We start from the raw sequence: 27984 nt of genomic DNA on the forward strand, positions 1-27984 counted from the left end.
ATGAGTGAAAAACAGCCTTTAGCACCACATCCGGCCACTATGAGTATTTAGTAATGCCGTACGGTTTGATGAATGCTCCATCAGTCTTTCAATCCTTCATCAACGATGTGTTCAGGGACATGTTATGCAAGGGCGTGGTAGTGTATATCGATGACATCTTGATATACACGGCTACCCGCGCTGAGCATTTCTTGTTGGTGCGCAAAGTGCTTGTTAGACAGTTGGAGCATGACCTGTATGTGAAAGCCAAACAATGTCTGTTTTTCCAGTCGTCTGTGTCCTTCCTGGGGTATCGTTTTTCCAGCGCAGGTGTGGCTATGGAGGAGCATCATATTGACGCTGTGCGTAATTGGCCGACCCTGACCACGGTGAAGGAAGTGCAACAATTTTTAGGCTTCTCAAATTACTACAGGAGGTTTATCCCGGGCTTTAGCCAGGTTGCGGCTCTGATCACCTACCTTCTGAAGGGGGGGGGCGACCCGGTTGCGATGGACCGCAGAGGTGGAGCAGGCGTTTGTGGAACTGAAACATTGTTTCACCACCGCTCCGGTCCTGGCCCATCCCGACCCGTTGCTCCAGTTCATTGTGGAGGTGGACGCGTCCGACTGCGGGCTCGGTGCCATCCTCTCCCAACGGACGGGGAGTCGTAACACGCTGTGCCTTCTTCTCTCTGAAGCTCAGTGCGGCTGAGCGGAATTACGGCGTTGGTGATCGTGAGCTGTTGGCCGTGGTTCGAGCCCGGTCGGCGTGGCAGCACTGGTTAGAGGGGGCTAAACACACTTTCCTCGTCTGGACGGACCACCGAAACCTGGAATACATACAGGCAGCGAGGAGGCTGACCCCTCGCCAGGCAAGGTGGGCTATGTTCTTCACCCGGTTTGTTTTTACTCTCACATACAGACCGGGGAGCAAGAACGTTGGGGCCGACGCGCTGTCCCACCAGCATGACACGGAGGAGAGTGGATGATGCTCCCGTGCTCCCGGCGTCGTGCATCATGGGCGCCGGTGGTGTGGGAACTGGACGCGGACATCGCTAGAGCGCAGCGTGATGAGCCCTCTCCGCCCACATGGCGTTCTCATTCTCCTGGTTCTCATTCTCATCATGCCCTCCAGTATATATGTTCCCTCTGCTTCCCCTGTCTTTGTGTGTTATTGTCTCTCTTTGTTAATAAGAGCACTGTTAAGCGGCGCTGCTGTCTCTACAATATTAAACACAGCAAATACGCATCGCCTTGTTCTCCTGCTTCTCCTTCCATCCATCCATCCATCATCTTCCGCTTATCCTGGGCCGATTGATTGATCTCTAAGGGATCGCCCAGCCACCCTGCGGAGAAAGCTCATTTCGGCCGTCTGTATCCGGGATCTTGTCCTTTCGGTCATGACCCAAAGCTCATGAACATAGGTGAGAGTAGGAACGTAGATTGACCAGTAAATTGAGAGCTTCGCCTTGCGGCTCAGCTCTTTTTTCACCAGGACAGACCCCTAGATACTTAAACTCCTCCACTTGAGGCAGGCACACTCCACCAACCTGAAGTGGGCAAGCCACCCTTTTCCGACTGAGGACCATGGCCTCGGATTTGGAGGTACTGATTCTCATCCCCACCGCTTCACACTCGGCTGCAAACCATCCAAGTGCATGCTGAAGGTCCTGGTTTGAAGGGGCCAACACGACAACATCATCCGCAAAGAGCAAAGACGAAATCGTGTGGTCCCCAAACCTGACACCCTCCGGCCCCTGGCTGCGCCTAGAAATTCTGTTCATAAAAATTACGAACAGAACCGGTGACAAAGGGCAGCCCTGCCGGAGTCCAACATGCACTGGTAACAAGTCTGACTTACTGCCGGCAATGCGGACCAAGCTCCTGCTTCGGTCGTACAGGGACCTGACAGCCCTTAGCATAGGACCCAGGACCCCATATTCCCGAAGCACCCTCCACAGGATGCCGCGAGGGACACAGTCGAATGCCTTCTCCAAATCCACAAAACACATGTGGATTGGTTGGGCAAACTCCCATGAACCCTCCAACACCCTGTAGAGGGTATAGAGCTGGTCCAGTGTTCCACGGCCCGGACGAAAACCACACTGTTCCTCCTGAATCTGAGGTTCTACTATCGGCTGTATTCTCCTCTACAGAACCCTGGCATAGACATTCTCGGGGAGGCTGAGAAGTGTGATCCCCCTATAATTGGAACACACCCTCCGGTCCCCCTTCTTAAAAAGAGGGACCACCACCCCGGTCTGCCATCCCAGAGGCACTGTCCCCGACCGCCACGCAATGTTGCACAGGCGTGTAAACCAAGACAGCCCCACAACATCCAGAGACTTGAGGTACTCAGGGCGGATCTCATCCACCCCCGGTGCCTTGCCACCGAGGAGTTTCTTGACCACCTCTGTGACTTCAGCCCCGGTGATGGACGAGTCCACCTCTGAGCCCTCATCCTCTGGTTCCTCAATGGAAGACGTGACAGCGGGATTGAGGAGATCCTCAAAGTACTCCTTCCACCGCCCGACGACATCCCCAGTTGAGGTCAACAGCTGTCCACCTCTTCTGTAAACAGCGTTGGTAGGGCACTGTTTCCTTCTCCTGAGGCGCCGGACGGTTTGCCAGAATCTCTTCGAGGCCAGCCGATAGTCCTTCTCCATGGCTTTACCGAACTCCTCCCAGGCCCGAGTTTTTGCCTCCACAACCACCCGGGCTGCAGTCCGCTTGGCCTGTCGGTACCCGTCAGCTGCCTCAGGAGTCCCACAAGCCAACCAGGCCTGATAGGACTCCTTCTTCAGCTTGACGGCATCCCTTACTTCCAGTGTCCACCACCGGGTTTGGGGATTGCCGCCCCGACAGGCACCGGAGACCTTACTGCCACAGCTCCGAGCGGGCCGCTTCGACAATGGCGGTGGAGAACATGGTCCACTCGGACTCAATATCTCCAGCCTCACTCGGGATCCAGTCGAAGCTCTGCCGGAGGTGGGAGTTAAAGATCTCTCTGACAGGAGACTCTGCCAGACGTTCCCAGCAGACCTTTACAGTACGCTTGGGCCTGCCGAGTCTGTCCAGCTTCCTCCCTTGCCATCGGATCCAACTCACCACCAGGTGGTGATAAGTTGACAGCTTCGCCCCTCTCTTCACCTGAGTGTCCAAGACATACGGCCGCAGGTCAGATGAGATGACAACAAAGTCGATCATCAACCTGCGGCCTAGGGTGTCCTGGTGCCACGTGCACTGATGGACACCCTTATGCTTGAACATGGTGTTCGTTATGGACAAACTGTGACTAGCACAGAAGTCCAATAACTGAACACCACTCGGGTTCAGATCAGGGGGGCCGTTCCTCCCAATCACGCCCCTCCAGGTGTCACTGTCGTTGCCCACGTGGGCGTTGAAGTCCCCCAGTAGAACGATAGAGTCCCTAGTCGGAGCACTTTCCAGCACCCCTCCCAGAGACTCCAAGAAGGTCGGGTACTCTGCACTGCCGTTCAGCCCGTAGGCACAAACAACAGTGAGAGACCTATCCCCGACCCGTAGGCGCAGGGAAACGACCCTCTCGTTCACCGGGGTAAACTCCAACACATGGCGGCAGAGCTGGGGAGCTATAAGCAAACCCACACCAGCCCGCCGCCTCTCACCATGGGCAACTCCAGAGTGGTGAAGAGTCCATCCTCTCTCAAGGAGTGTGGTTCCAGAGCCCAAGCCGTGCGTGGAGGTGATCCCGACTACCTCTAATCGGAACCTCTCAACCTCACGCACAATCTCAGGCTCCTTCCCCGCCAGCGAAGTGACATTCCACGTCCCTAGAGCTAGTTTCCCTGTCCAGAGATCTGGTTGTCTAGGCCCCCGGCTTCGACTGCCGCCCGATCCTCTCCGCACCGGCCCCTTATGGTCCCTCCTGTGGGTGGTGAGCCCACGGGAAGGCTGCCCCACGTCGCCCGTTTGGGCTGAGCCCGGCCGGGCCCCATAGGGAAAGGCCCGGCCACCAGGCGCTCGCATACGAGCCCCAACCCCAACCCTGGCTCCAGGGTGGGGCCCCGGCTGCGCCATACCGGGTGACGTCACGGAACTCAAAATTTTACTCATCATTAAGGGGGTTTTGAACCGCTCTTAGTCTGACCCGTCGCCTAGGACCTGTTTGCCTTGGGAGACCCTACCAGGGGCATATAGGCCCAGACAACATAGCTCCTAGGGTCACTCGGGTACTCAAACCCCTCCACCACGTTAAGGTGGCAGTTCATGGAGGGGTGCTTCTCCTTCCTCGAAGCCATTACAATTACGCAACTCAAAACATCATAAATACCTGTCATATCATCATCATATTACCGAACATTTCTCTTAGTATGTACATGGAAAATATAGACTAGATTATTATTATATGTTTAGTATAATCATCATCATTATGTAATTTCTTTGTCTTTTAAATCATACCCATCAAGGGCCCACTAAGTATGAATGCTTAGTTTCCAGGGCCCTTATTTATCAATGTTGCGTATGAACATTTTCGTAAACCATTAGTGAGATCAGACTGTGGGATATATAATGTTACTTATACTTAAGAATGTGCATACATTTAAGCGCACCTCTGATCATGTGTACGCACAGCAAGATTTATACGTGAGGCCCCTGGTCCACTGCAGAGTGAAGAGTCTCTCCACCCTCCTTCTGTTGGACTTAAATCCCATTTGTGGATCATACTATTTTGCGTATCTTTTCAAATCAAACCATTTCTTATTAATGTCATACAATATTATGCACTCAGATGAGGCATTAGACTTCATGTGCACAAGCACAATGTTTTAGAATGTGTCTGTTTTATCAAGGCAAAGTACTTACAGGTTTGTGTAAATCAAGTGAACGAGCAATTGGTGAATGGCAACTTTTTGGTTGTGGTGAACATTCTAAATTTTCTTTTTACGAGTAAATGTAAATCTTTGTACAAGCTTTTCTACACAACACTGATAAATAAGGGCCCAGCTCCTTACATAATTGTGAAGGGAGTGACAACTGAATTGATAACAGCCCTGGGAACCAGCCTTATCTGACTCTTACCATGCACTTGAATGGTACCCAATTAAAAAATGGATTGCACCAAAATATGGCACAGACTTCAAAAGCAACATAACCCCCTAGTAATGCAATTGTTCACCAAAGGTTCTGTGTAGTTGTACACCTAAATACAGAACTGAATGCTCTGTTTATCAGTCTTTATTCAACACTAAATTGTCTTGACAATAAACTAAGACTTCAACTATACTCATAAACTAAGAGTTCAATAACTCTGGCCCTCAAAGCCAGTTCCACACCATTTGTTCATTGCAACCTTATAATCAGGAACTTATTTAGACCTGAGATACCTGATCCGTGTGAGTGTTGTCCACAGAGGGAGTTGTGGTGAAAGATAAAACCAAGGTCCTCCTCCCATTTTTATCTCACCTTAACACCTGCTACTCAGACTGTAACCTGCAATAATCTCACACTGGTCACTCCTGTAAAACCTAGCAAAATAATACAGAACATTGCTAAATTCCTGGAAATGAAAATAAATGTTTGTTTTCTCCAATGTTGGAGGATGTCCAGAATCAGTATTGTAGGTGGATATCCAGAATGCTCCAACCAGGATTTCTAGAAGACCTGAGAATTGTTTTAATGTTCCTGACCCAGAAAATGGGTTGATGTGTTGACTTCATAATTAAGCATGTCAAGTCTTTATTTGCCCAAGGAAATTATTACTCAACCTTCCTTTTTAACTTTTTTGGAAAGGAAAGAAAAAGGTGCAGTGGTCTCTTAATTTTTTCCAGAGCTGTATAAAAAGCCTGTGAGTACAAGTAGTGGTGGCTGCAGGCGACTTAGAACAAGTCCAGTACTCAAGGCAGCTAGTATTGTCTTTAAAGCTGGCATCCTTAATCGTGAAACTTCCACACCCATTTATGATGTTACAGTAGCAAAGAAACGTCACTATAAATAATGAAGACAGTTGCTTTGTCCTCTGACATCATTGGATGAACAATAAAACAACAGAACCCTCTGCACCCACCTCCAGCTTTTCAATGGCCTGACAATGAGTGGGCAAAAGCACAAGCAGCTCTGGGACTGGAGTCACCAGACTATCATGTTTATGGAACCCATATAGACTGTACAAAAATATGACATTGACTTCAAAAGAACATTATCAGTTAGTCATGCCTATCAGTTAGTGCATACTTTGTGGTGACATAGTATCCAGACCAGTTAAAAAGCATAAATACTGCCAGGGAGGAAATACTTTCGTCATGTTTTGATATCAGCTTTAGTTTGGTGATGGATGTGCTCTGGAATATTCTGTCAATTGCCACATGTCTGGGGTGTGCTACTTCAGACAAAGTATGTATGATTTTATCCTAATCAATTTCTTAAGCTGCTTAAGTATAATGTAGTTTATTCTTCAACAGCTGTCTTCATCAAACTGTTTTTTAGACTAAAATATTGATGCAAGATATTGAATATCGGTGCAGCTAGGAGGGAGGAATGGTGAAAGGGAAAAATCATGGAATGGGCTTCCTTAGCGGTCGGTCGGTGGATGTGTTCAAGGGAATTCCATTTGCTGATCCGCCAGAAAGGTTTGAGAAGCCAAAACCCCATCGGGGATGGGACGGTAAGTGTTTATTAATGTTCTCTTCTCTTATGCACTCACATCTATCTGCTCTCTGACATTCATTTAGTAATCTGTTCTCACATGGCTTACTAAATTTGATGAGGGGCTAAAAGCAGCACTCAATAGTTAATTATTTTCAGTTGAGCCAACATATGTTCATTGACCCCCACTGCCTGTTAAGAAAAATATTTCAGAACCACTTGCAAACCTGCATGCAGAGTAGGGTTGAAAATTCCAGGAACATTAAATATTTTTTTTTATTAAATTCTGGTTGTATCACCCAAACCAGGAATCACTCAAACAAGGAAGAAAGACCAAGGAATTTAAAGAACTTTTATGGAAATAAAAACCCTATTTTCTAATGTTTAAAATTGTTATGCATGCCAATCCAATAGATCAATAACTTTTAGTTTACATGCAAGAAATGTTATTTCATGTTATTTTTCATTTAAAGGTGTACTGAATGCATATGAGCTCAAGGAGCGATGTCTGCAGGTGACTTTGATGCAGTCTAGCACTCATGGCAGCAAAGACTTTCTTTACCTCAACATCTTTGTCCCTCAGAACAAGGGTCAAGGTAGCCTTCACATAATCAGCAATGCTTTAGTCAAATAGCCATGAAGATTTCTTCCGGGACAAGATTGCATGACACCCCCTCCCGGTGATGAACCAATATTGTAACCTATGGTCCTACAGTATGCACAAACAAGTGGTTTGTCATTATTTTCCAATCTTCCCAGTGTCCATGGGCCTGCCTGTAATGGTGTACCTTTTTGGCGGTGCCTTCCTCCTCAGGGCCTCCAATGATGTCAGCTTCTTGGGCAACTCCCTTTACAATGGGAAGGAGATAGCGGACAGGGGAAAAGTGATAATTGTTACTGTGAACTACCGTGTTGGTGTTCTGGGATTTCTCAGCACAGGGGACTCCAATGCACCAGGTGAGCAAGCAAAGCAGCATTTGGCATTAGGATCCAGGTTCATAAAGCCCTAAAGTATCTAGGGGTGGTTCAGAATGTTCTCTCATATTATTCTCAGATTGGCCCCACACTATTAAAGATGCAGACAATGTCATTACTATATGACAACAGCTCTAGTTCCCGTCCGTAACTCACACTGATCTTACCTAAAGTCAGCACTACCTTAGCCTGCTTTTCAATTTTCTGCTTCCAGAGAGTGAAATGAAATGCAAGACTCTCAAACCTGACACTTTCACCAGTCCTTATATCTCTAGAAATAAATGTGATGATCTATTGCTGTCACAAAAGGTGGTGTAGTGCAGTGTTGCAAGAGCAAGGAACCAGGTGCAGGCAGGTGTAGTCGATGTGGAATCTTTAATAGACAAGAAATAAACAAACACCGAGCACAAAACACACAAAAGCAAAGGGCTGACTATAGCAGCAAAAACGACAATATGCAATGGAACAAGTACTTACTAACAACGGCAACACACACAACATCCAAACACGACAAGAACAATGAGCCACAATGTGGGGAGCAGAGGGGAAACATACATACACATACAAATTAGCTAGATTGGGACCTGGTGTGGAAGATTGGAAACATGTGACAGTCCGGGATGTGTCCGTGAGATATGGAAACTGAGAAACTATGGCACGGTGGCGCTGCTGCTCACCGCACCATGACAGTACCCCCCCCAAAGGCCCGGCCACCGGACAGGCCAAGACGAACCCCAGCCCAAGGGAGGGGGGGGCGGGGCACCGCAGTACCCCCATCGGCACAAACCCGCCGAGGGGGCGGAACAGCCGAGACTAACCAGGGTGGCGGAGCCGTCGGGACAGGCCGGGGAGGCATAACCGGCGGAGGGTCAGGAGCCGGGAGAGCCGACAGAGGGTCGGTAGCCGGCGGAGGGTCAGAGGCCGGGAGAGCCGACGGAGGGTCGGTAGCCGGAAGAGCCGACGGAGGGTCGGTAGCCGGAAGAGCCGACGGAGGGTCGGTAGCCGGAAGAGCCGACGGAGGGTCGGTAGCCGGAAGAGCCGACGGAGGGTCGGTAGCCGGAAGAGCCGACGGAGGGTCGGTAGCCGGAAGAGCCGACGGAGGGTCGGTAGCCGGAAGAGCCGACGGAGGGTCGGTAGCCGGAAGAGCCGACGGAGGGTCGGTAGCCGGAAGAGCCGAAGGAGGGGCCGCCGGGGCGGCCGGGACAGGAAGGGGCGCCGGGGCGGCTGGGACAGGAGAGGGCGGTGGCGGCCAAACCCCGGCAAGCTCAGGCCACTCCTCCTCGGCCTCAGGCGGTGCAGGCCACTCCTCCTCGGCCCCAGGCGGTGCAGGCCACTCCCCCTCGGCCCCAGGCGGTGCAGGCTGCTGCCCCAATGCAGCAGGGGGTGCTGACTGCCGCTGCTGGCAGGTGGGAGGCGCTGGCTGCTGCTCCAATGCAGCAGGGGGCGCTGACTGCCGCTGCTGGCAGGTAGGAGGCGCTGGCTGCTGCTCCAATGCAGCAGGGGGCAATCGGCGCCGTGGCGCAGGGACAGGGGCGGCGGAAGGCCGCGGAGCAGGAAGCGATGTGCAGCAGCCTGCACGGGGTCGAGGAGGCACCGGACATAGAGGGGGCACCGTCAGGACTTCCCTCGGGCACCCACTCAGCCCCCCCCTTAAATTTTCCTGGGGGGACCTCGGACCGATCGTTGGGCACCTCGCCCTCTTCTTCTGTGCTTTCCCAGATGAAGGGAAGATGTCCCTCTGCAGACGAAATGGGTACCGGGCCAGCAGCTCCTTCATGCTGGTGATGGCCCATTGTCTGCATGCCTCCCCGAGTACACGCTCGACACGCTCCACGGTAAAGGGAGCATCCCGCTCCATGTCTCGGTAGAGGAACGTGCCGAGCATGCATAAGAGGAGGCGCCGATTCCACAGGTGATCCTCCTCTGTCATAGCCTGCTGGTTCCAGTTTAGGTGGCTCATTATGTCACAAAAGGTGGTGTAGTGCAGTGTTGCAAGAGCAAGGAACCAGGTGCAGGCAGGTGTAGTCGGTGTGGAGTCTTTAATAGACAAGAAATAAACAAACACCAAGCACAAAACACACAAAAGCAAAGGGCTGACTATAGCAGAAAAAATGACAATATGCAATGGAACAAGTACTTACTAACAACAGCAACACACACAACATCCAAACACGACAAGAACAATGAGCCACAATGTGGGGAGCAGAGGGGAAACATACATACACATACAAATTAGCTAGATTGGGACCTGGTGTGGAAGATTGGAAACATGTGACAGTCCGGGATGTGTTCGTGAGATATGGAAACTGAGAAACTATGGCACGGTGGCGCTGCTGCTCACCGCACCATGACAATTGCACCTACTGAGCACCCTATCCATCTGTACATAATGTGTCACCGTTGGTGGTGTCATGTATTGATACTTACTTTTACATATTCCATTGTACATAAAGTATTGATGTACATTCTATTCATGTGTAATTGATTGTTGTCTTTGCAATCGTTATGCCTTTGGCCAGGTCATCATTGTTAATGAGAATAACTTCTCTATCACTGTACCTAGTTAATGGGGAAATAATAATATGGAATATACATACATACATACATACATCTTCTTCCGCTTCATCCGGGGCCGGGTCGCAGGGGCAGCAGTCTAAGCAGAGATGCCCAGACTTCCCTCTCCCCAGACACTTCCTCCAGTTCTTCCGGGGGGACACCGAGGCGTTCCCAGGCCAGCCGGGAGACATAGTCCCTCCAGCGTGTCCTAGGTCTTTCCCGGGGTCTCCTCCCTGTGGGACAGGACCAGAACACCTTCCCAGGAAGGCGTTCCGGAGGCATCCGAAACAGATTCCCAAGCCACCTCAGCTGACCCCTCTCGATGTGGAGGAGAAGCGGCTCTACTCTGAGCTCCTCCCGGGTGACCGAGCTTCTCACCCTATCTCTAATGGAATGGAATATGGAATATATAGAAGTGAAACCCATCAGCACATAACTGATCCACATGAGATGTTTATTTTGGGTCCTTCAAAGTTGCCTTATTGACAGATGTTTGCTTCCATGGCAGGAAACTATGGACTCTGGGACCAGCATGCTGCCATTGCTTGGGTTCACAGAAATATTCAGGCCTTTGGCGGAGCAAAGGAAAACATTACTGTCTTTGGTCAATCTGCAGGTGCAGCCAGTGTAAATTTCCAGGTACACAACTGTTTAACTACTGCGAAAGAAGCCATAGACAGTGTGTTAATGCTTCTGTTATCATTTTTGTGAACCAAGTTTTATCTTTCTAACCCCGCCAGATGCTGTCTCCGTATAACAAGGGCCTGTTTCGCTGGGCTATCTCACAGTGCGGCACCGCATTAAGTCCCTGGGCCCTGCAGACCAACCCGCTCCCGCTGGCTAATAAGGTCCAACTGTGGTTGCTCTAATACATTTTCTTATTTCCTCATTCATCTGCCATGTTACTTTAATCAACTGACTGTTGTTGTTTTACAAAAAGTGTATTTTCGGTATGTGTTTTTATGAAATGTCATGACAACAACAGTGGCCAACAAGGTTTGTAGTACAAACCTTAGTCAACATGCATTCATATAGATACCACAAGTTATCTATTGCTTAGTTGATCAAAGTCTAATTTAGTAATCATCTCATTGAAATCCACATTGTTCAACATTTTTATTTTGACATTACACAATACAACTACACAAAAAAATACTCTGCCTTCACAATCATGAGAAATAAAACAAAAACACATAAAAAACAGATTTATATTCAAAAATATTGTATAAGACAGGATTATAACATGAGAAAATAAATCAATACAACTAACATAGGAAGTAAATAGTAATGGAAAGATAATGATTAAGTAATGTTAATTCTTATTATTATATACTTTTATCTTTAAAACTGTGGAGTTTTAGCCCTTTGAAGCCTGTCCTTCAGATTGTTGTTGCAATGCCACTGAACCATGATATTCAATCATGGTCACAGTGACACTGGGATCTTAGAGATTGATAAAGGACTATATTCAGTTAGCACACAGGTAGCATCATGGAGGCATCTCTTTTTTTTAGAAGTCGATTTGAAATGTTTTATTCATTGGCTGATTCCTCTTGATGACCCTGGTGGACAGGACTATGAGTAAGTCCCAACAGTTTACCAAATTAAAATGGTAAAAGCATTCAAGGGCATTACCCATGTTAAAACTGCCAGGCCCTTTTCTTTTGGTCCTCCACCTATAGCTAAATGAATACTATATTTAGTTGGATAAACACAATTCTTTATTTCTACCATGTTTGTGATCACAGATAGCTGAGAAAGTGGGCTGTGCTACTGATGAGCAGATGATGACCTGTCTGAAAATCACTGAGCCGGTCGCTCTCACCTTAGCTAGAAAAATAGAGCTGGGGGAGTTGGGAAAAGGTCAGCAGTGGGACTGTGGACTGCAATATTCATCTGCATGTTACAGTGGATTAGATTACAATACCTTTTATAATCCTGTTTCCAGTTGGGACGCTGCGTAAAATGCAAATGAAAACCGAATGCAATGATGTGCAAATCATTTATCCTTATATTTATCCTTATATTTAATTGAAAATAATACAAAGACAACAAAAAAGTTGGAACAGGGGCATCTTCACCGCTGTGTTGAATCCCCCCTTCTTCTAACAACACTCTGTAAGCCTTTGGGGACTGAGGAGACCAACTGGGGTAGTTTTGAAAGTGGAATGTCCCATTTTTGTTTGATATAGGATTGCAGCAGCTCAACAGTTCAGGGTCTCCTGTATTTGTCATTTCATAATGCGCCAAATGTTTTCAATGGGGGACAGGACTGGACTGCAGGCAGGCAGGTTTAGCACCCGGTCTCTTTTACTATGCAGCCATGCTGTTGTGATACGTGCAGAATGTGGTTTGGCATTTTCCTGCTGACAAAATCAAGACCTTCCCTGAAAAAGACATTGTCTGGATGGCAGCACATGTTGCTCCATAACCTGTATTTACAGCTCTGGAAAAAATTAAGAAACCACTCCTAATTTTTCTTAAATCAGCATCTCTACATGTATGGCAGCCATTCCATTCCAGTGTCTGTTAAATTCCAACACAGGCACACCTCATTTTACTTAATGAGTTACTGATTATGTAATCACCCAAACCAAATCTAGTTTAACGAGGAAAAGTATAAAAACCACTGCTGTGGACATCACTAACTTCTTGCAATAGGACCAGCTGGATGGCAAAAACAGTGGAAGTAGTACCTCTAAGGTAATTTGAATAACCAAATAACTATTCAGCATGACAAAAGAGTTGAAAAGAAAAGTTGAGGAAAAGAAGGGTTCAATTCTGGCTTTACTGGCAGAGGGCTACAGTGAGCGTCAGGTTGCTTCCATCCTGAAAATGTTAAAGACAGTGGTTCATAAGAACAAGATCAAGCAAGAGACATTGGGGACAACAAAGCTACAGACTGGCAGAGGGCAAAAACAACTGTCCACCGGCTGAGATGACTGTCAACTCATACGAATGTCATTCAATAACCGTAGGATGACATCAAGTGACCTACAAAAAAAATGGCAAACAGCAAATTGGTTGAAATGCACGGTGAAGACGGTTCGAAACAGGCTCCTAGGGGCAGGGCTGAAGTTGTGCAAAGCTAGAAAAATGCCCTTCATCAATGAGAAGTAAAGAAGAGCCAGGCTGAAGTTTGCAAAAGACCATAAGGATTTGATCGTAGAGGAATGGAGTAAGGCCATCTTGTGATTTTCAAATTTTCAGCTTTGCCCAACACCTGGTCGTCTAATGGTTAGACTGAGACCTGAAGAGGCCTTCAAGCCACAGTGTCTTGCACCCAGTGTGAAATTTGGTGGAGGATCAGTGATGATCTGGGGATGCTTCAAGGCTGGAATTGGGCAGATTTGTATTTGTGAAGGACACATGAATCAAGTCAAGTACAAGGTTATCCTGGAAGAACACCTGCTACCTTCTGCTCTGACAATGTTCCCCAACTCTGAGAACTGGTCTTCCAGCAGGACAATGTTCCATGCCAAGCAGCCAAGGTGTGGATGGAGGACCACCAGATCAAAACCCTGTCATGGCCAGCCCAATCACCAGACCTGTCTCCAGGTCTGAAAACAATGCATATTTTTGGGGTTATTTTGACCAGTTGTTTTTTTCTACAAATAAATTCCCTAAATGACTATATTTTTATTTGGAATTTGGGAGTAATGTTGTCAGTAGGGAGGAGGAGACCCCGGGGAAGACCTAGGACACGCTGGAGGGACTATGTCTCCCGGCTGGCCTGGCAACGCCTCGGTGTCCCCCCGGAAAAGCTAGAGGAAGTGTCTAGGGAGAGGGAAGTCTGGGCATCTCTGCTTAGACTGCTGCCCCCGTGACCCGGCCCCGGATAAGTGGAAGAAGATGATGGTGATGTTGTCAGTAGTTTATAGAATAAAACAAAATGGTTCATTTTACTCAAACACATACGTATGAATAGTAAAACCAGAGAAACTGATAATTTTGTTGCGGTCTCTTAATTCTTTCCAGAGTTGTATATTGTTCAGCATTTATGGTGCCTTCACAGCAGTGCAAGTCACCCATGCCATGTGCACTAACGCACCCCCATACCATTAATGATGCTGCCTTTTGCACTGTGTAACAAGCTGAATGATCCCCCTCTGTGACGGTGACCTTCATTTGTCTTGTCTCCAATTGTCGCTCACACCAGGTCCCAATCAAGTGGTGCTCAGTGTTCTTTTCAATTAAATATCACATCATCGACTGCCACTCTGCCTGCGCCTGGTTCCTTCCTCTCCACCCCTACGCCAACCTGTGACAGAATGACAGACCAAAAAGGAACCCGCAAGCAAGCACCAAAAACCTGCCATGGCCACAGGGATGACTACCTGTGGTCATGGGAAAAGCCGGAGGAGGAAGCTTGGCGTCTCTGCGCTTATTCCGGCTACTACCCTCCAATTTGTTGGACGAGGGGGGAGTACACCTGGAAGGGGGACTGGGGATCGGCTTCCCTCTCATCGGGAAGATTCGGAGGTGGAGTACGAATCCTGGGAACATGATGAGATGGAAGGGGTTCTGGTGTGGGACCCAGTACGGTGCGTGCTGGTTCCGGCCTTCCCAGAGGCTGGCTGGAGCTATGAAACGCCTCCACGATCCGCAACCCTGGGTCCGCGGCCCCGGAGGAGACAACAACAGAAGCGGCGTCACCAACCTGCCGTGAGTCACAGATGTGAGCAGGTTCACACTGAGCATGTGACAGATGTCTGGAGACGCCGTGGTGAACGTTATGGTGCCTGCAACATCATACAGCATAACTGGTTTGACGGTGGGTCAGTGATGATCTAGGGAGGCATATTCTTGGAGGGTCGCACAGACCTCCATGTGCTAGCCAACGGTACCCTGACTGCTGTTAGGTACCGGGATGAAATCCTCAGACCCATCGTCAGACCTTACACTGGTGCAGTGGGATGCTACGTATCGGTGTATCCAACGCCGTTAAGTTGCGCCGCAGACTTTCCAGGAGCTCACTGATGCCCTGATGGTGTCTTGGGAGAAGTTCCCCCAAGACACCATCCACTGTCTCATCAGGAGCATGCCCAGATGTTGTCGCGGAGTGCACTGGCACGTGGGGGCCATACACATTACTGAGTCACATAATGAGTTGCCGTGATGAAAATCACGCAAGTTGGAACAGCCTCTGATTTCAATTGTATTCTTTGATTTTGAGTTTGAATCCCTCAATCGGTTGGTAATTTTGGTTTCCATTAACCGTTGTTACGTCATGTTGTTCTCAGCAAATTATGAGTATGAGTTGCCATATATGAGTATGAGTTGCCAAGACTAAATTCATGCAAGTTGGAACAACCTGTGATTTTTTTCACAATGAATTATACAATGTACAGTAAAGATATTGATCTTTAAAATATTTTGTTCATCGAGACCTGATGAGTGATTTAAATGTTCTCTTACTTTTTCTGAGCAGTGAACTTTCAACTGAATATATTGATTTGCATCATTGCATACATTTTACACAGCGTCCCAACTTTTTTGGAAAATAGGTTGTATATGCTAAGCTTCAAAATAGCCTTCTTGATAAAACAGGATCTGTGCTGGAGCTGCTGGAGCATGCCCCAGTAGTGGATGGCGACTTCGTCCCAGAACACCCCAGCAAGTTGTTCCACAATGCAGCCAATATAGACTATTTAGCAGGCGTCAACAGCATGGATGGTCACTTGTTTGCAGGCGTAGATGTCCCTTCAATCAACAAAAACCAGATGCCCACCACTTCGTGAGTTTTCAGTTCAATGCTATAAGTTATTCTTGGTGTAACTCTTCTTGTTAGGATACTAGTATATTATTTTATTTGTCTTCTGACCCAAGATCCTGAATACATATAACCGTAAAATAGTGTTCCAAAACATCCCTTTACCTTGTTCACTGCTGCTGCAAGTTGATTTCAAGTGTTTTGAAAACTCATATTGGTTTGAAATGTATCTTCCTTTGGTGTATGTCTGAAGGCCCATGGTGTCACAATTAAGTAATAAGGGGTTGTGGTACAGTATAACCAATATACTATGGGTAGCTGTATATTGGCACAATGCATTGAGGAGTGCCTGGTCATAGAGCTGGGCTATGGCATATTGGCAATATACCTCAAAAACCTGAGATGCCTAACTGTTATTGCTATAACTATACAATTAACACACTAAAATGTTATGTAATTCCCATGGTATACAGTCTCGTGTACTACAGTAGTCAGCATTCAGGATTCAAACCACCATGTTTATAATCCACAAACACATTTTATGTTTACTTTGGCTTCAGCCCAGTGTTAGCTTAACTAGCATTATCAAAATTCATGAATTTAAAACGTGCAACCATTCAGCAAAAGCTGAAATGGAAATTGTCTACTTAAAACTGACATTATTTCACTAATATAGTCATACCATTCACCTTATGCATGTTAAGTGTTGGTGTGCATGTTAAGTATTCACAGAGATCTTTTGTGTGGTGAGTCTATTTCATGAACCACAGGGGAAGAAGAGTTAGATATAGTTTTTTGACCATCTGGCTGGAAATTGGCACAGAGAGATCAAATCTGTGAACAAAACTGATAGGTAAACATAGGAAGTATCAGCACAATTGAAATCTGAAAACTGCAAAAAGTACAACATTCTTAAGGGATTTTACTACAATTTGAGTATTTGAAGAATATACTTAACTATACTTATACACTAAAACAATGTTGATGTACTGTTCTTCTCAACTGAAGGGAGGAGATAAAGGAGCTCCTGGCTGGTCTAACCAAACATAATCATTGGAGTACAGTAAATCTGTCCATTCCAAGTTTAAGTATTAAGTATTATACGTGTATTCTATTGCTCCTGCAGCAGCTACTCAATCTGAGATCTACATAAAACATCTAACACATGAGAAAGTACATAACATTTGATTATAATTAATCTAAATATATAACCAATTGACTCTGGTACGTTACGTTGTTCCCAAAAGCAGATTTGAGACGTTAACTACATGGCATACTTCAGCAAACCAGTTGAACATAATTCAATCATTTGCTGGAACAAATACTCATTTTAGCAATTGGAGTTTACTCCCTGCTGTATAGAATGCTTAAATGCCAACCTCTCTTTGTCCTTCAACCTGCTTACCATCATTATAACACAGAAGAATCATTCAAAAGTATTAGCACATACTGTTATTGTCACTTCTGTCATTTTTTAAAATGCTTTTTGTTCCAGTGGTGCGCGTACCTACTCCTACCTATTCAACATGGGTAATCGCATCCCTGGTTTCCCCAGCTGGGTGGAAGCTGAGCATGAAGAGGATGTCCAGTACGTCTTTGGCAAGCCCTTTGACACACCTCTGGGCTACTTTCCAAGGCACCGCACTCTCTCTGAGTACATGATTTCATACTGGACCAACTTTGCCAGAACAGGGTAAAAATGGTTGTCATTAACTTGGTGTCAGATATGTTTGTACCAAGCGTGCCGCACAAGCCCTGAAAAGTGAAGCCAAAACGTCTCGATCGCTAGTTATTTAATGCTCTAAAAACGGTGGTGTGACGTCGTGATTCACAGCTGTGATTGACAGCTATCTGAGCCGAGGAGCCACTGAATCTTCGGAGGACTGAGGAGATTGGAACTTTACATTTAATCTCTAAATTTCTATAATTGATAAAATTTCACACGGACATAATGGGTTGTTCTGCAGTACATTGTGCTAACCGATCTGGCATTTCCAATCGATCTTTGAATTGTTTTCGGTAAGTTAAATTTATAAGCTATTTAATTAGTAAATAAATGTAATGGGCTAGCTAACGTTAGCTAAAAGACAACAAGCCTCGTTAATAGCCATGTTAATAGCTAGCAGGTGATCGTTAGCTAGAAGTTACCAATTATTTTTGTATTAGGCCTATTCTAAATTAAGGTTAAACATGATGTAAGTTAGGCTATAACATATCGTCTAGGTTTAACAAGCAAAGGTTGTACTGTACTTGGACTTGCGATTGATTACGGTATGCGCATTCTGCGAGGGAGAGTGAGGGCGGGGCACAGGGGTGGGGCCGTTGATTTCGCGGCTTTACGGCTTTACTTCCTTCTCGCTACTGCGCATAACTACTGCGCAGAACTGGTCCCAAGATCGCTATCTGCGCAGACGCAAGTCCAATGTGTCAGTGCTGTATCAGGACACTGGTGGCTTCATTTTTCACCAATGGAAAAGAGCGAAAGGGCGTCGTCCATTATTTATACAGTCTATGGTTTGTACTGTCAATTCTTTGTCATTTAATGTTTGGAGGGATCTAGATTCAGCCTAGATTGTCATTTAATCTTCAGATACATTTTTAGATCTAGATACAAAATATTTGCTTATTTTAACTTGGAAAAAGCCTTAAGATCCATGTTGTATATCTTTTTGCAGTAACAGACTGCATCTTTCCTTCTGTTATTGCTTTATTCCTGAAATTAATTCTATATATCTCTTCTCTTGAATGAGTCAATTCACCTTTTTGTCACAGTGACCCCAACCAAGGAGTGAGTAAGGTACCGACCACCTGGCCAGAGTTCAGCTGTTCAGAACACCCCTACCTTGTCATCAATAACAAAATCAAAAAGTCGTCTATCAAGCACAACCTGAGGAGTCAGTATGTGAAGTACTGGACCAGCACCTATGCCAGTCTTCCATATGTTGAGGTCAGTCTGAAGAGGTTAAACAGATTTTCTTTTTGATATAATGTTGAAAGAAGAGGTGGAATTACATTTTTAAGTGTGTTGATATTGATTGACATTGCAAGGGACAACATCGTCGCCCACTAGTTAGAGCATCTGACTAGTCAAATCCTTAAGTAGGAAAGTTCAATACAATTCTGTCACCCTGTCCCTTAGCAAGGCAGTTGTCCCCAATTGAACCCAGGTCATTGCTGATAATGAGGATGTGTTCTCTGTCATATGTTCCTGATAAAACAAAAAGGATAAGAAAAATAAATGTATCAAATCAAAAAACTTACTGTAATTAACAAAAAGGTAATGTTTCCCATAGGTACAGATCTAGGATCAGCTTCCCTTCCAAAGTTTTAGCACATGGAAAGGCTAAACTGAACCAAAATCAACATATGAAGATATCTCTCCATACATCTTGAAGTTCTCTTCCAGTTCCAGGAGGGGGAGCTGCTTTTCCTGAAACTTAGTTATTTACATAGAAAACACAGACAGTGATGATTTCATTCTCTAGTGTATTGCGACACAGTGCGGCAGGTAGCCTAGCGATAAAACCTTTGGTCCAGTATGGTAACTGAAGGGTTGCTGGTTTGAGTCTCTTTGCCCGGAGGGTGAAAAGGCTGTACATTTTTCAGGTTGCCTTGAACAATGCATTAAAAGTTTTCCTGTAAATTGATAGAAGAGTATTTGCTAAATTATTAAAATGTATATTTCATATATTAGAACTGATCTTTTTAGCAGCCCCATTGAGTCCGGTATTACATACATTACATATAAGCTATGTTACTCTCAAGATCTGTTGGAAATATACAGAACTTAGAGTCATTAAGTATGTTTGTGTGTTGTCAGGATCAAAACAATTCACCATAAAATGCAAATCAGAAGAATAAAAACACATATCAACCCATCCAAAAAATATCCAGTTCAACACCAATGCATGCAGTGACAGAGTAACCAGAATGTGTAGTGACTCAGTGTCAAATCATCCATTTAGTGCTTCACTTGAGTGTAGAGGCCTATGCCGCACACACCTACATTTGCATTAATATCCAAGAAGACACTTTTAGGACTTCCATGGTGCTCTTAGCATTTTTTGTCTCTCTATTGGAAAATTGTGTGTATTTCAAAATGATAAAAATTACATTCACACTCATCTCTCCTTGCGCTGGTAATGAAAATATCTGTTGAGAGGTTCCAGATGCAGTGTCTCTTTCTACTTCCTTTCCAGAGTGAATCTCAATGGTCCTTTATGTATTTGCATCTTCTCAATTGTTCATATTCATATATTTGTTTCTTCTCAGGTGAATTTCTTGGGTTCTTTGCATCTTTTCAAAAGGCACCAGAGGACAATGTATTTGGTTCCTTTTTGCATCTTTTCCTCAAATGTGTTTTGAAAAAGAAGATAAGAAGACAGAAATGAAGGAATGAAGGAAATGCAATTGAGATTCACCCCCAGTCGTGAGAACCTGTATTCTCATTAGGGGCACTTAAGCATAATCAAACAGACGTTCGGAATGAGATTTTTCACATGGTGTGATGCTTCAATTATGCATGAAGAGAACATTATGCCCAAATGCACATTTACCAGCGATTTATACCATGCATAATCTGTTTGGAATTCTTACTGTGCTGAAGTTTTCCACAATAAATTGTAAAAATGAACGCTGCCTTTTTTAACTTTAGGTTTACATCCAGTGTTCACTAAACATAGGAACAAGCTGCAAAACTTTGTTTTATAATAATTTATCACTTTTTCTTTTTGCAACTTCAACAGATTTGGGAGGTTTGAAGATGATGGCAAGCTTTTCTCATAGGGATCTGTAAGCAATTCAGTTTTTTCCAGTCACTGCTTCCAACCAGGAAGTCACATGGGTAAATGTGGGAGGACACGCTTACTCACCTGACCACCTCAGTTAATGTTTCAGAAGCCTTATTATTAAATTATAGAGTTTGAATGGATGAGGGAAGCCTAATTATTTATTTTTGTTAAACCAGTAAGTCAGTTGATTGCAGATAATAATTTGGATGACAAACTGGCCAAAGGCATTCAGTTGCAAGATGACAAGACATCACACAGAACACATATTAATAATGAATAATTATAGAGTTACACCAAGACACGTACAGAGAGGTTTGATGGTTTCATCAAGTACATTGATCAGATAGCAGCACGTTTATTTTTGAAGGTGTGATGAAAGTGTTGAGCTTAAGGGTATTTTGCAGTTGTTGAAGGGGGGACTGGTTACAAAGCGGGGTGGCAGAAGGGAGGTAGACAGAAAGAAAACTGTCTTCCATCAGAGTAAACATGTATTACAGGCAGCATAGTGGCTATCCATGAAAAACTGCATGACTACTGGTTAAGTACAATTATGGGCGTGGAAAAAGCCACTTAGGCCAGTGCATTTCCACCCTCTCAACAGTATCCATGAAACGTTCTAGACAGTCAACATTCCAATTCAGTAAATCAATTAAAGATGAAGTCTTGGACTTAAATAAATAATATACTAACTTTTGGTCTGAATGTGTAGTATGGTGTTTATGCGTGCATATTCAGAATCATAGGTGGTTTTGATGACATTAGGTATATATTAGCAAATACATGATAAACTAAGTTTTAGACAGCAGAGACACTTGGGAGGCCAATGTACACCAATTTGGATTTCATATTTAAACATGTTGTTTTGCTGAACAATCATGCCACACACACGGAAGGCATACAAAGTGTTGTCCCTGGTTCCCTCTTTCACAGAACAAACATTACAGGCATAAACCAATGTTCCGTTTCAGTTGGTCACTCAGTGCAACACTTAGAAGATTAGTGCACGTACCAATATGGACTGTGGGTCATGTGCAAAACTATGTGCCACATGTTTCTCCTCTCCTTTCCCAACTGAAAGCTCACTGAAGCTCGGAGCTGTTAGAAAACGGCGGTTTCATATAGTGGTCAAAGAATGTAGAACCCGTTTCAAATCGAAGAAGAGGTTTGCTCAAGTTTATTGGAAAATTGCAGCAAAGATGTAATTCGGTGAACGTTCCATTATCTTCTCACTGTAATGTTGGTTACAAGCTGATATATACATTGAAGGGTGTGTCTATCTAACAAAGATCAGGTTTCTAAGACAGTAACCCCCATGCCAAATGGTCAATGTGAACATTCCTGGGGTTAGTAGAGCGCAACCTACAGAGAGATAATCTAAACAGAGATGTTTCTGTTGTTCTCATTATCTAGGCACATTCACTTCCAATGAAACGTACATATTGTAATTGTTAATGCTCAGATTCCACAGAGCCGTGATGTTCAGATGTTAAGAAAATCACAACAGTATGAGATATTGCCCAGCTCACATCAGCTCAAAACTCCAATCAAATCTCCATTTTGACAGTGCCCAACATGTTGCCTTTTCTGTAGGGGAGTGAGCAACACCAGCACATTATTGTGATAAACCCTAGAGATATCCTTAACACTCCAGTGGAAGAGATGTTTCCCCCTACACTGGATTGGCAAACAGTATCCTGTGAGCTCAGATTAATGTGACTGCAACACCCGCACGGCTCACCGCCCAAGGAATGGTTCGTATACCTGCACTAAGACCGTCCAAATGATTCAGAACGTTTTTGCATAGGTACAGATGTGATTATTTGTCTGTTTTGCAAACGAATATACTTGAGAAAAGGCACTCCCCATTTAAATATTGGAACAACATTTATAAAGATTCTAATCCCCCCTCCAAATGGATTAATGGGTAGTCCGACTTGCTCCGGATGTGACTGCACATCAGGTTACTCGGCATGCAACGGTACATGGTATCGAACTGTTTGAGAAACCCCCTATGGTTCAATACGCACATGTGAACTGCAGAGTTACGATATGCCGGTAAGTTTCCTGTAATTTCCAAAACATGCTTATTGCGCTGCAGAATACACGCACGTATCTTGTGATCAAGTACGGCAGGCAACTGGTTGGAGCCCCAGGCCATTAGGGGGCTCCTGAGTGCTGACAAACTGTACTCCACAGCAATGTCTCAAAATGTGTCAATCGCAGTGATCGCAACACCCTCCACCTTAAACAACCAATGGATGATGTGCAATGATTGCGCCCCACAGGATATCTGCAGATATCAGAAAGTGACATTTAAGACTTTTTTATTGCCACTATGAATTCAATTTAAGACCAATTTCACAACAACACCCCATGCACAAAATGCATAAGGACACCAATTCAACTGAAGTACTTTTTCAGACTTTCTAAGGACCCGTGGACATCCTGGCTCCATGAAGAGAGGGGAAACTAAAAACAAAGATTCTCTCAGCTCCAATGTGCCAGTGGGGACACTAGCGAGACAGAGAGAAGTACATTTAAAGAGGCACCGTTGTCTGTCAAATCTGCTGTATGGGAGCATTTTGGATTTGGCGTTCAAAATGATGATGAGCGTAAAAAGACCATAAACAAAGTACAGTCTGCAAGCATTGCTTTGCCGCTATCGGTTACTCGAGTGGAAAAACCTTATTCATACCGAAACTGTACCGTTACCGTGACCCACAAACCACAATACGTACCAAACCGTGGGGCCACTGTAGTGTTGCATCCCTACAGGAAACTTCCAAAATCACTGGTCTTGTCGCCAGTCATTTTCCTGAAGTGGATATAAAAACTCTACACACCCCTGTTAAAATACCAGGTTTTTGTGATGTAAAAGAATGAGACAAAGATAAATCATGTGAGAACTATTTTCACTTTTAATGTGACCTATAATGTGAACAATTCAATTGAAAACAAACTGAAATCTTCGAGGGGGAAAAATGAAAAATAAAAACCTTACAATAACCTGGTTGCATAAGTGTGCACACCCTCTTATAATTGGGGATGTGGCTGTGTTCAGAATTAACCAATCACATTCAAACTCATGTTAAATAGAAGTCATTACACACCTGCTATCATTTAAAGTGACTCTGATTAATCACAAATAAAGTTCAGCTGTTCTAGTAGGATTTTTTCCATCTCAGAGCAAAAGCCATGGTCTGCATAGAGCTACCAAAGCATCAGAGGGATCTCATTGTTGAAAGATATCAGTCAGGAGAAGGGTACAAAATAATGTCCAAACATTAGATATACCATGGAACACAGTGAAGACAGTCATCATCAAGTGGAGAAAATATGGACATCCCTCATATATTGATGAAAAGATGAGAAGAAAACTGGTCAGAGAGGCTTACAAGAGACCTAGAGCAACATTAAAGGAACTGCAGACATTTCTGGCAAGTACTGGTTGTGTGCTACATGTGACAACAATCTCCTGTATTCTTCATATGAATGGGCTATGGGGTAGGGTGGCCAGACGGAAGCCTTTTCTTACAAAGAAAAACATCCAATTCTGGCTGAAGTTTGCAAAAACAAACATCAAGTCTCCCAAAAGCACGTGGGAAAATGTGTTATGGTCTGATGAAACCAAGGTTGAAAACATTGCCATAATTCCAAAAGGTATGTTTGGCACAAAACAACACTGCACATCACCCAAAGAACACCATATCCACAGTGAAACATGGTGGTGGCAGCATCATGCTTTGGGGCTGTTTTTCTTTAGCTGGAACCAGGGCCTTAGTCAGTGTGGAGGGAATTATGAACAGTTCCAAATAGCAGGCAATTCTGGCACAAAACCTTCAGGTGTCCGTTAGAAAGCTGAAGAGGAACGACCCAAAGCACACATCCAAATCCACAAAAGCATGGCTTCACCAGAAGACGTTTAAAGTTTTGGAATGGCCCAGCCAGAGCCCAGACCTGAATCCAATTGAACATCTGTGGGATGTTCTGAAGAGGGCGGTGCACAGGAGTTGTCCTCGCAATCTGACAGATTTGGAGCGCTTTTGCAAAGAAGAGTGGGCAAATATTCCCACGTCAATATGTGCCATACTAATAGACTCCTACCCAAAAAGACTGAGTGCTGTAATAAAATCAAAAGGTGCTTCAACAAAGTATTAGTTTAAGGGTGTGCACACTTATGCAACACACTTTTCCCCCTCAAAGATTTCAGTTTGTTTTTCAATTGAATAATTCACATTATAGGTCACATTAACCTTGGTAGCCTATGGGGCTTTCGGCCGGATTTCACTACTGGGACATTTTGGGTCCAAGATTCATTTCTGTAACAGATACAACCTATTATGATGTATCCTGGTAATACCAACCCCTCTGACTACAATAAAAACACATAAAAACAGACTTCTGGGTCACTATTTATAAAACTCATCTGTTTGAAAGGCAAAAAATTTTTTTCTGAAAACATTTCTGCCATTCAGCATCAAGATTTTTTTTTAAAGCATTATGAGATTTTGTGTCAATGGTATTTCCTCATACTTTCATGCCTTTACTATCAAATTACACTGTAATTGGGTTGAAAATAATGAAATAATTATATAATAGAAGGTAAAAAATATAGGCACCCCCAAAAAATTTGGTTCTTCAACCTAGAAATGAAACACTATAAAATGAAAGATTAAAAACCAATATAACGGTTCCTTTAGGTGTAATGACACAAAACGCTAGATCGCTAGATCGCTAGTTACGTTTGGACTTATATATTTTATAAACTCAGAAAAATTACCAACTTCTTCCCAAAAACTCAAGAACATCCCCATACTATTTTGACTAAATATTTATTTTTATATCTTATATATAATACAAATGATGTTTTATGGTTCAAAACATCATATATAGTGATGTACACGCTTGTAATATTTATTCTAGTGTACACATGAGCCTTTCTAAGATGCATTGGCAATGTCGTTGCCTGGTGAAAAGTTCTCATAGCAACCCAAACTATACAACTATACAACCCATATTATACACGGACAACCCCAATTATACACGGAACGCTTCAGGAAAGTGGCTACAAATAATATACCATTGAAATCGGACGATTATGGCGAATCCATTTTTCGACTATGGATGGTTAAAAGTGAAAAAAGTTCTGATATGATTTATCTTTGTCTCATTCTTTTTACATCACAAGAACCTGGTGTGTAGACATTTTATATCCACTGTTTATGGTTACATTTTACTAGGAAGCATTATGCAAATGTTTCCCCAACTCCACTTGCACTTGATCATTTTCAAAGAAACTGAAATGGCTGGTAGAAATCTACTGGAATCAACATTTAATAACATTGATGTGGCCCAAAATGTCATATAATCTTCACCACAAAAACCAGGCTCTATGGCTGGCGGTTGCCGCTTTTAGTCTGAAATCACCTTTACAGTTTTTTGGATGTGATGGTACGCACTCTGTTTTGTGTGGATGCTGTTAATTAAATTAATCTTAGTTATGATTTATATATCTTTTGAATCTCATTGTATCTTTTAATACCTAGTACACATTTTGATTAACTGAGCTGTATGCCTATTTAGGAAAAGTCATGGAAGGGGGAGGGTGTAGCTTTCAAAATGGCAGTTTTATTTTAATTACAAACTCAAATGCCAAATCCCATAGGCATTAGGCAGTCCTAGTGTTACATTCCTGTATGTTATGACAGTCACACATGACATCTGGTTATTTAATTTTCAACACTGCTGAACCAGTAGTATTTTTTTGTACTGGCTAATATGAAGCCAGTACAATAATATCATTATTTGGCCCTTCATGTTGCTACAAAATTACGACAAAGATCTTCTGCAAATGAAAGTTTGTCCTATTTATAAATTAGATGGTGCCACCCCATATTCTGCTCTTGCCACCCCTTTGCCACCCCATGTCTAACATCCTGGACATGCCACTGGTTGAGTGTGACCAGTTACAGCTGACCTGCTCAGCCCATCTTTGTTTTTGGGAAGTGAATGAGAAAATAATAAAAACCATATGGAGGATATTAATATTTTGCATCTGTGAAATCAATAATGGAGATTTATTTCTTCAGACAAAGTAATCACTCTTCCGAGATTAAAGCTCCTCAGGCCAATGTCATTCCTGCTCCCTATAACAAGAAACTCCTCTTTTACCCCACCCCCATCTAACCTTGATTTTCACTTTGAGCAATGGGGAGAGCTGGGGATTCATTCCATAGATGGATATGTACGTAGAAGTAACCTTTGCTTCCTTTTATGTGCTGATTGTAACACTTTGTCATGTGTACATAAATCTTTTGGATTAAAAGCTGTTTCCTTTACTCTGTGTTGGTCTCCTGTTTCCATTGAAGACGTGACACTGAGAGAAACCAAGAATATTCACAGGTTAACAGCTTTCAGATACCTACAAATAAAGACTTAAGTTTAAATAAAAAAATAATCTTGTTGGCTGCTTCTTAACATGCCCCACCTACATAGCATAATCATTTTAGTCAACCTTTTTTCAACATCAACTGGGCACTCAGATTTCCATAACATATTGGGAGGACAGCTTGGAATACAGTACATCCATATCTGTCCAATCAACTCCAGACATAATCTTAAACAATTCAATATCATGCACAGACTATATTATTAGAAAATAAATGTAATAGAATCGTCCATTATACAATATGTTCTACTATGTGAAAATGTTTAATTACTGCTTTGACTTATATTTCAACCTCCACGGTTACTGGTCTGACATCTTTGGGATCCTTGCAGATTTCCAGTATATGGTGTTTGAACTGTTGTTTAATTAACCTGGGAGTATCAGAAAAGATGAAAAGTTTACCCATCCCATCACTAACCATACCCACCTGCCCACCGCTTAGTACTGCCTCTCAGGGACCTTGTTGCACTACTATAGACTTAATACTTGTAAATTTGTACATTTACTGCCCTCCCTTATTTTCCTTCATTGCTCATTTAGAATGACAATTTTGCGCTGCATTTGCCTTCATTGCACACCTATACATTCCACTTGTAACATACACTTTACTTAATACTTGTACATTCCCTGCCCTCTTCTATTTGTACTTCTGGTTAGATGCTAACTGCATTTCGGTGTACTGTACTCGTACTGTTCAATGACAATAAAGTTTAATCTAATCTAATATGAAATCTAATCACCCAAGACCCATATGTGGTTGTTTTGAAAAAAGAATGAAGCTCAACAAACTGACAAACACCCTACATTTTAGAGAGAAATTGATTTATGCTGAGAGAAAATGTACCAACATTTTCTTATCTTATCTCCTATTTGGACCATTTGGCACAGTAATATGTCATT

General features: G+C 43.9%; 1 protein-coding gene across 1 annotated transcript; it reads left to right on the forward strand.

Annotated features, from left to right (window-relative positions):
* The first annotated feature begins 317 nt into the window (after window positions 1-317).
* LOC105027824 (bile salt-activated lipase-like) lies at window positions 318-19229 on the forward strand. The gene is made up of 12 exons (XM_029124862.2): window positions 318-501; window positions 901-1010; window positions 6486-6621; window positions 7076-7198; window positions 7362-7559; window positions 10642-10772; window positions 10874-10981; window positions 11882-11996; window positions 15684-15870; window positions 17342-17539; window positions 18619-18793; window positions 19140-19229. The coding sequence occupies exons 1-12, from the start codon at window positions 318-320 to the stop codon at window positions 19149-19151; spliced, it is 1677 nt and encodes a 558-aa protein (XP_028980695.2). The 3' UTR covers window positions 19152-19229.
* The last annotated feature ends 8755 nt before the right edge of the window (window positions 19230-27984 follow it).

Source organism: Esox lucius, chromosome 13, assembly GCF_011004845.1.
Source record: "Esox lucius isolate fEsoLuc1 chromosome 13, fEsoLuc1.pri, whole genome shotgun sequence".
Taxonomy (NCBI): domain Eukaryota; kingdom Metazoa; phylum Chordata; class Actinopteri; order Esociformes; family Esocidae; genus Esox; species Esox lucius.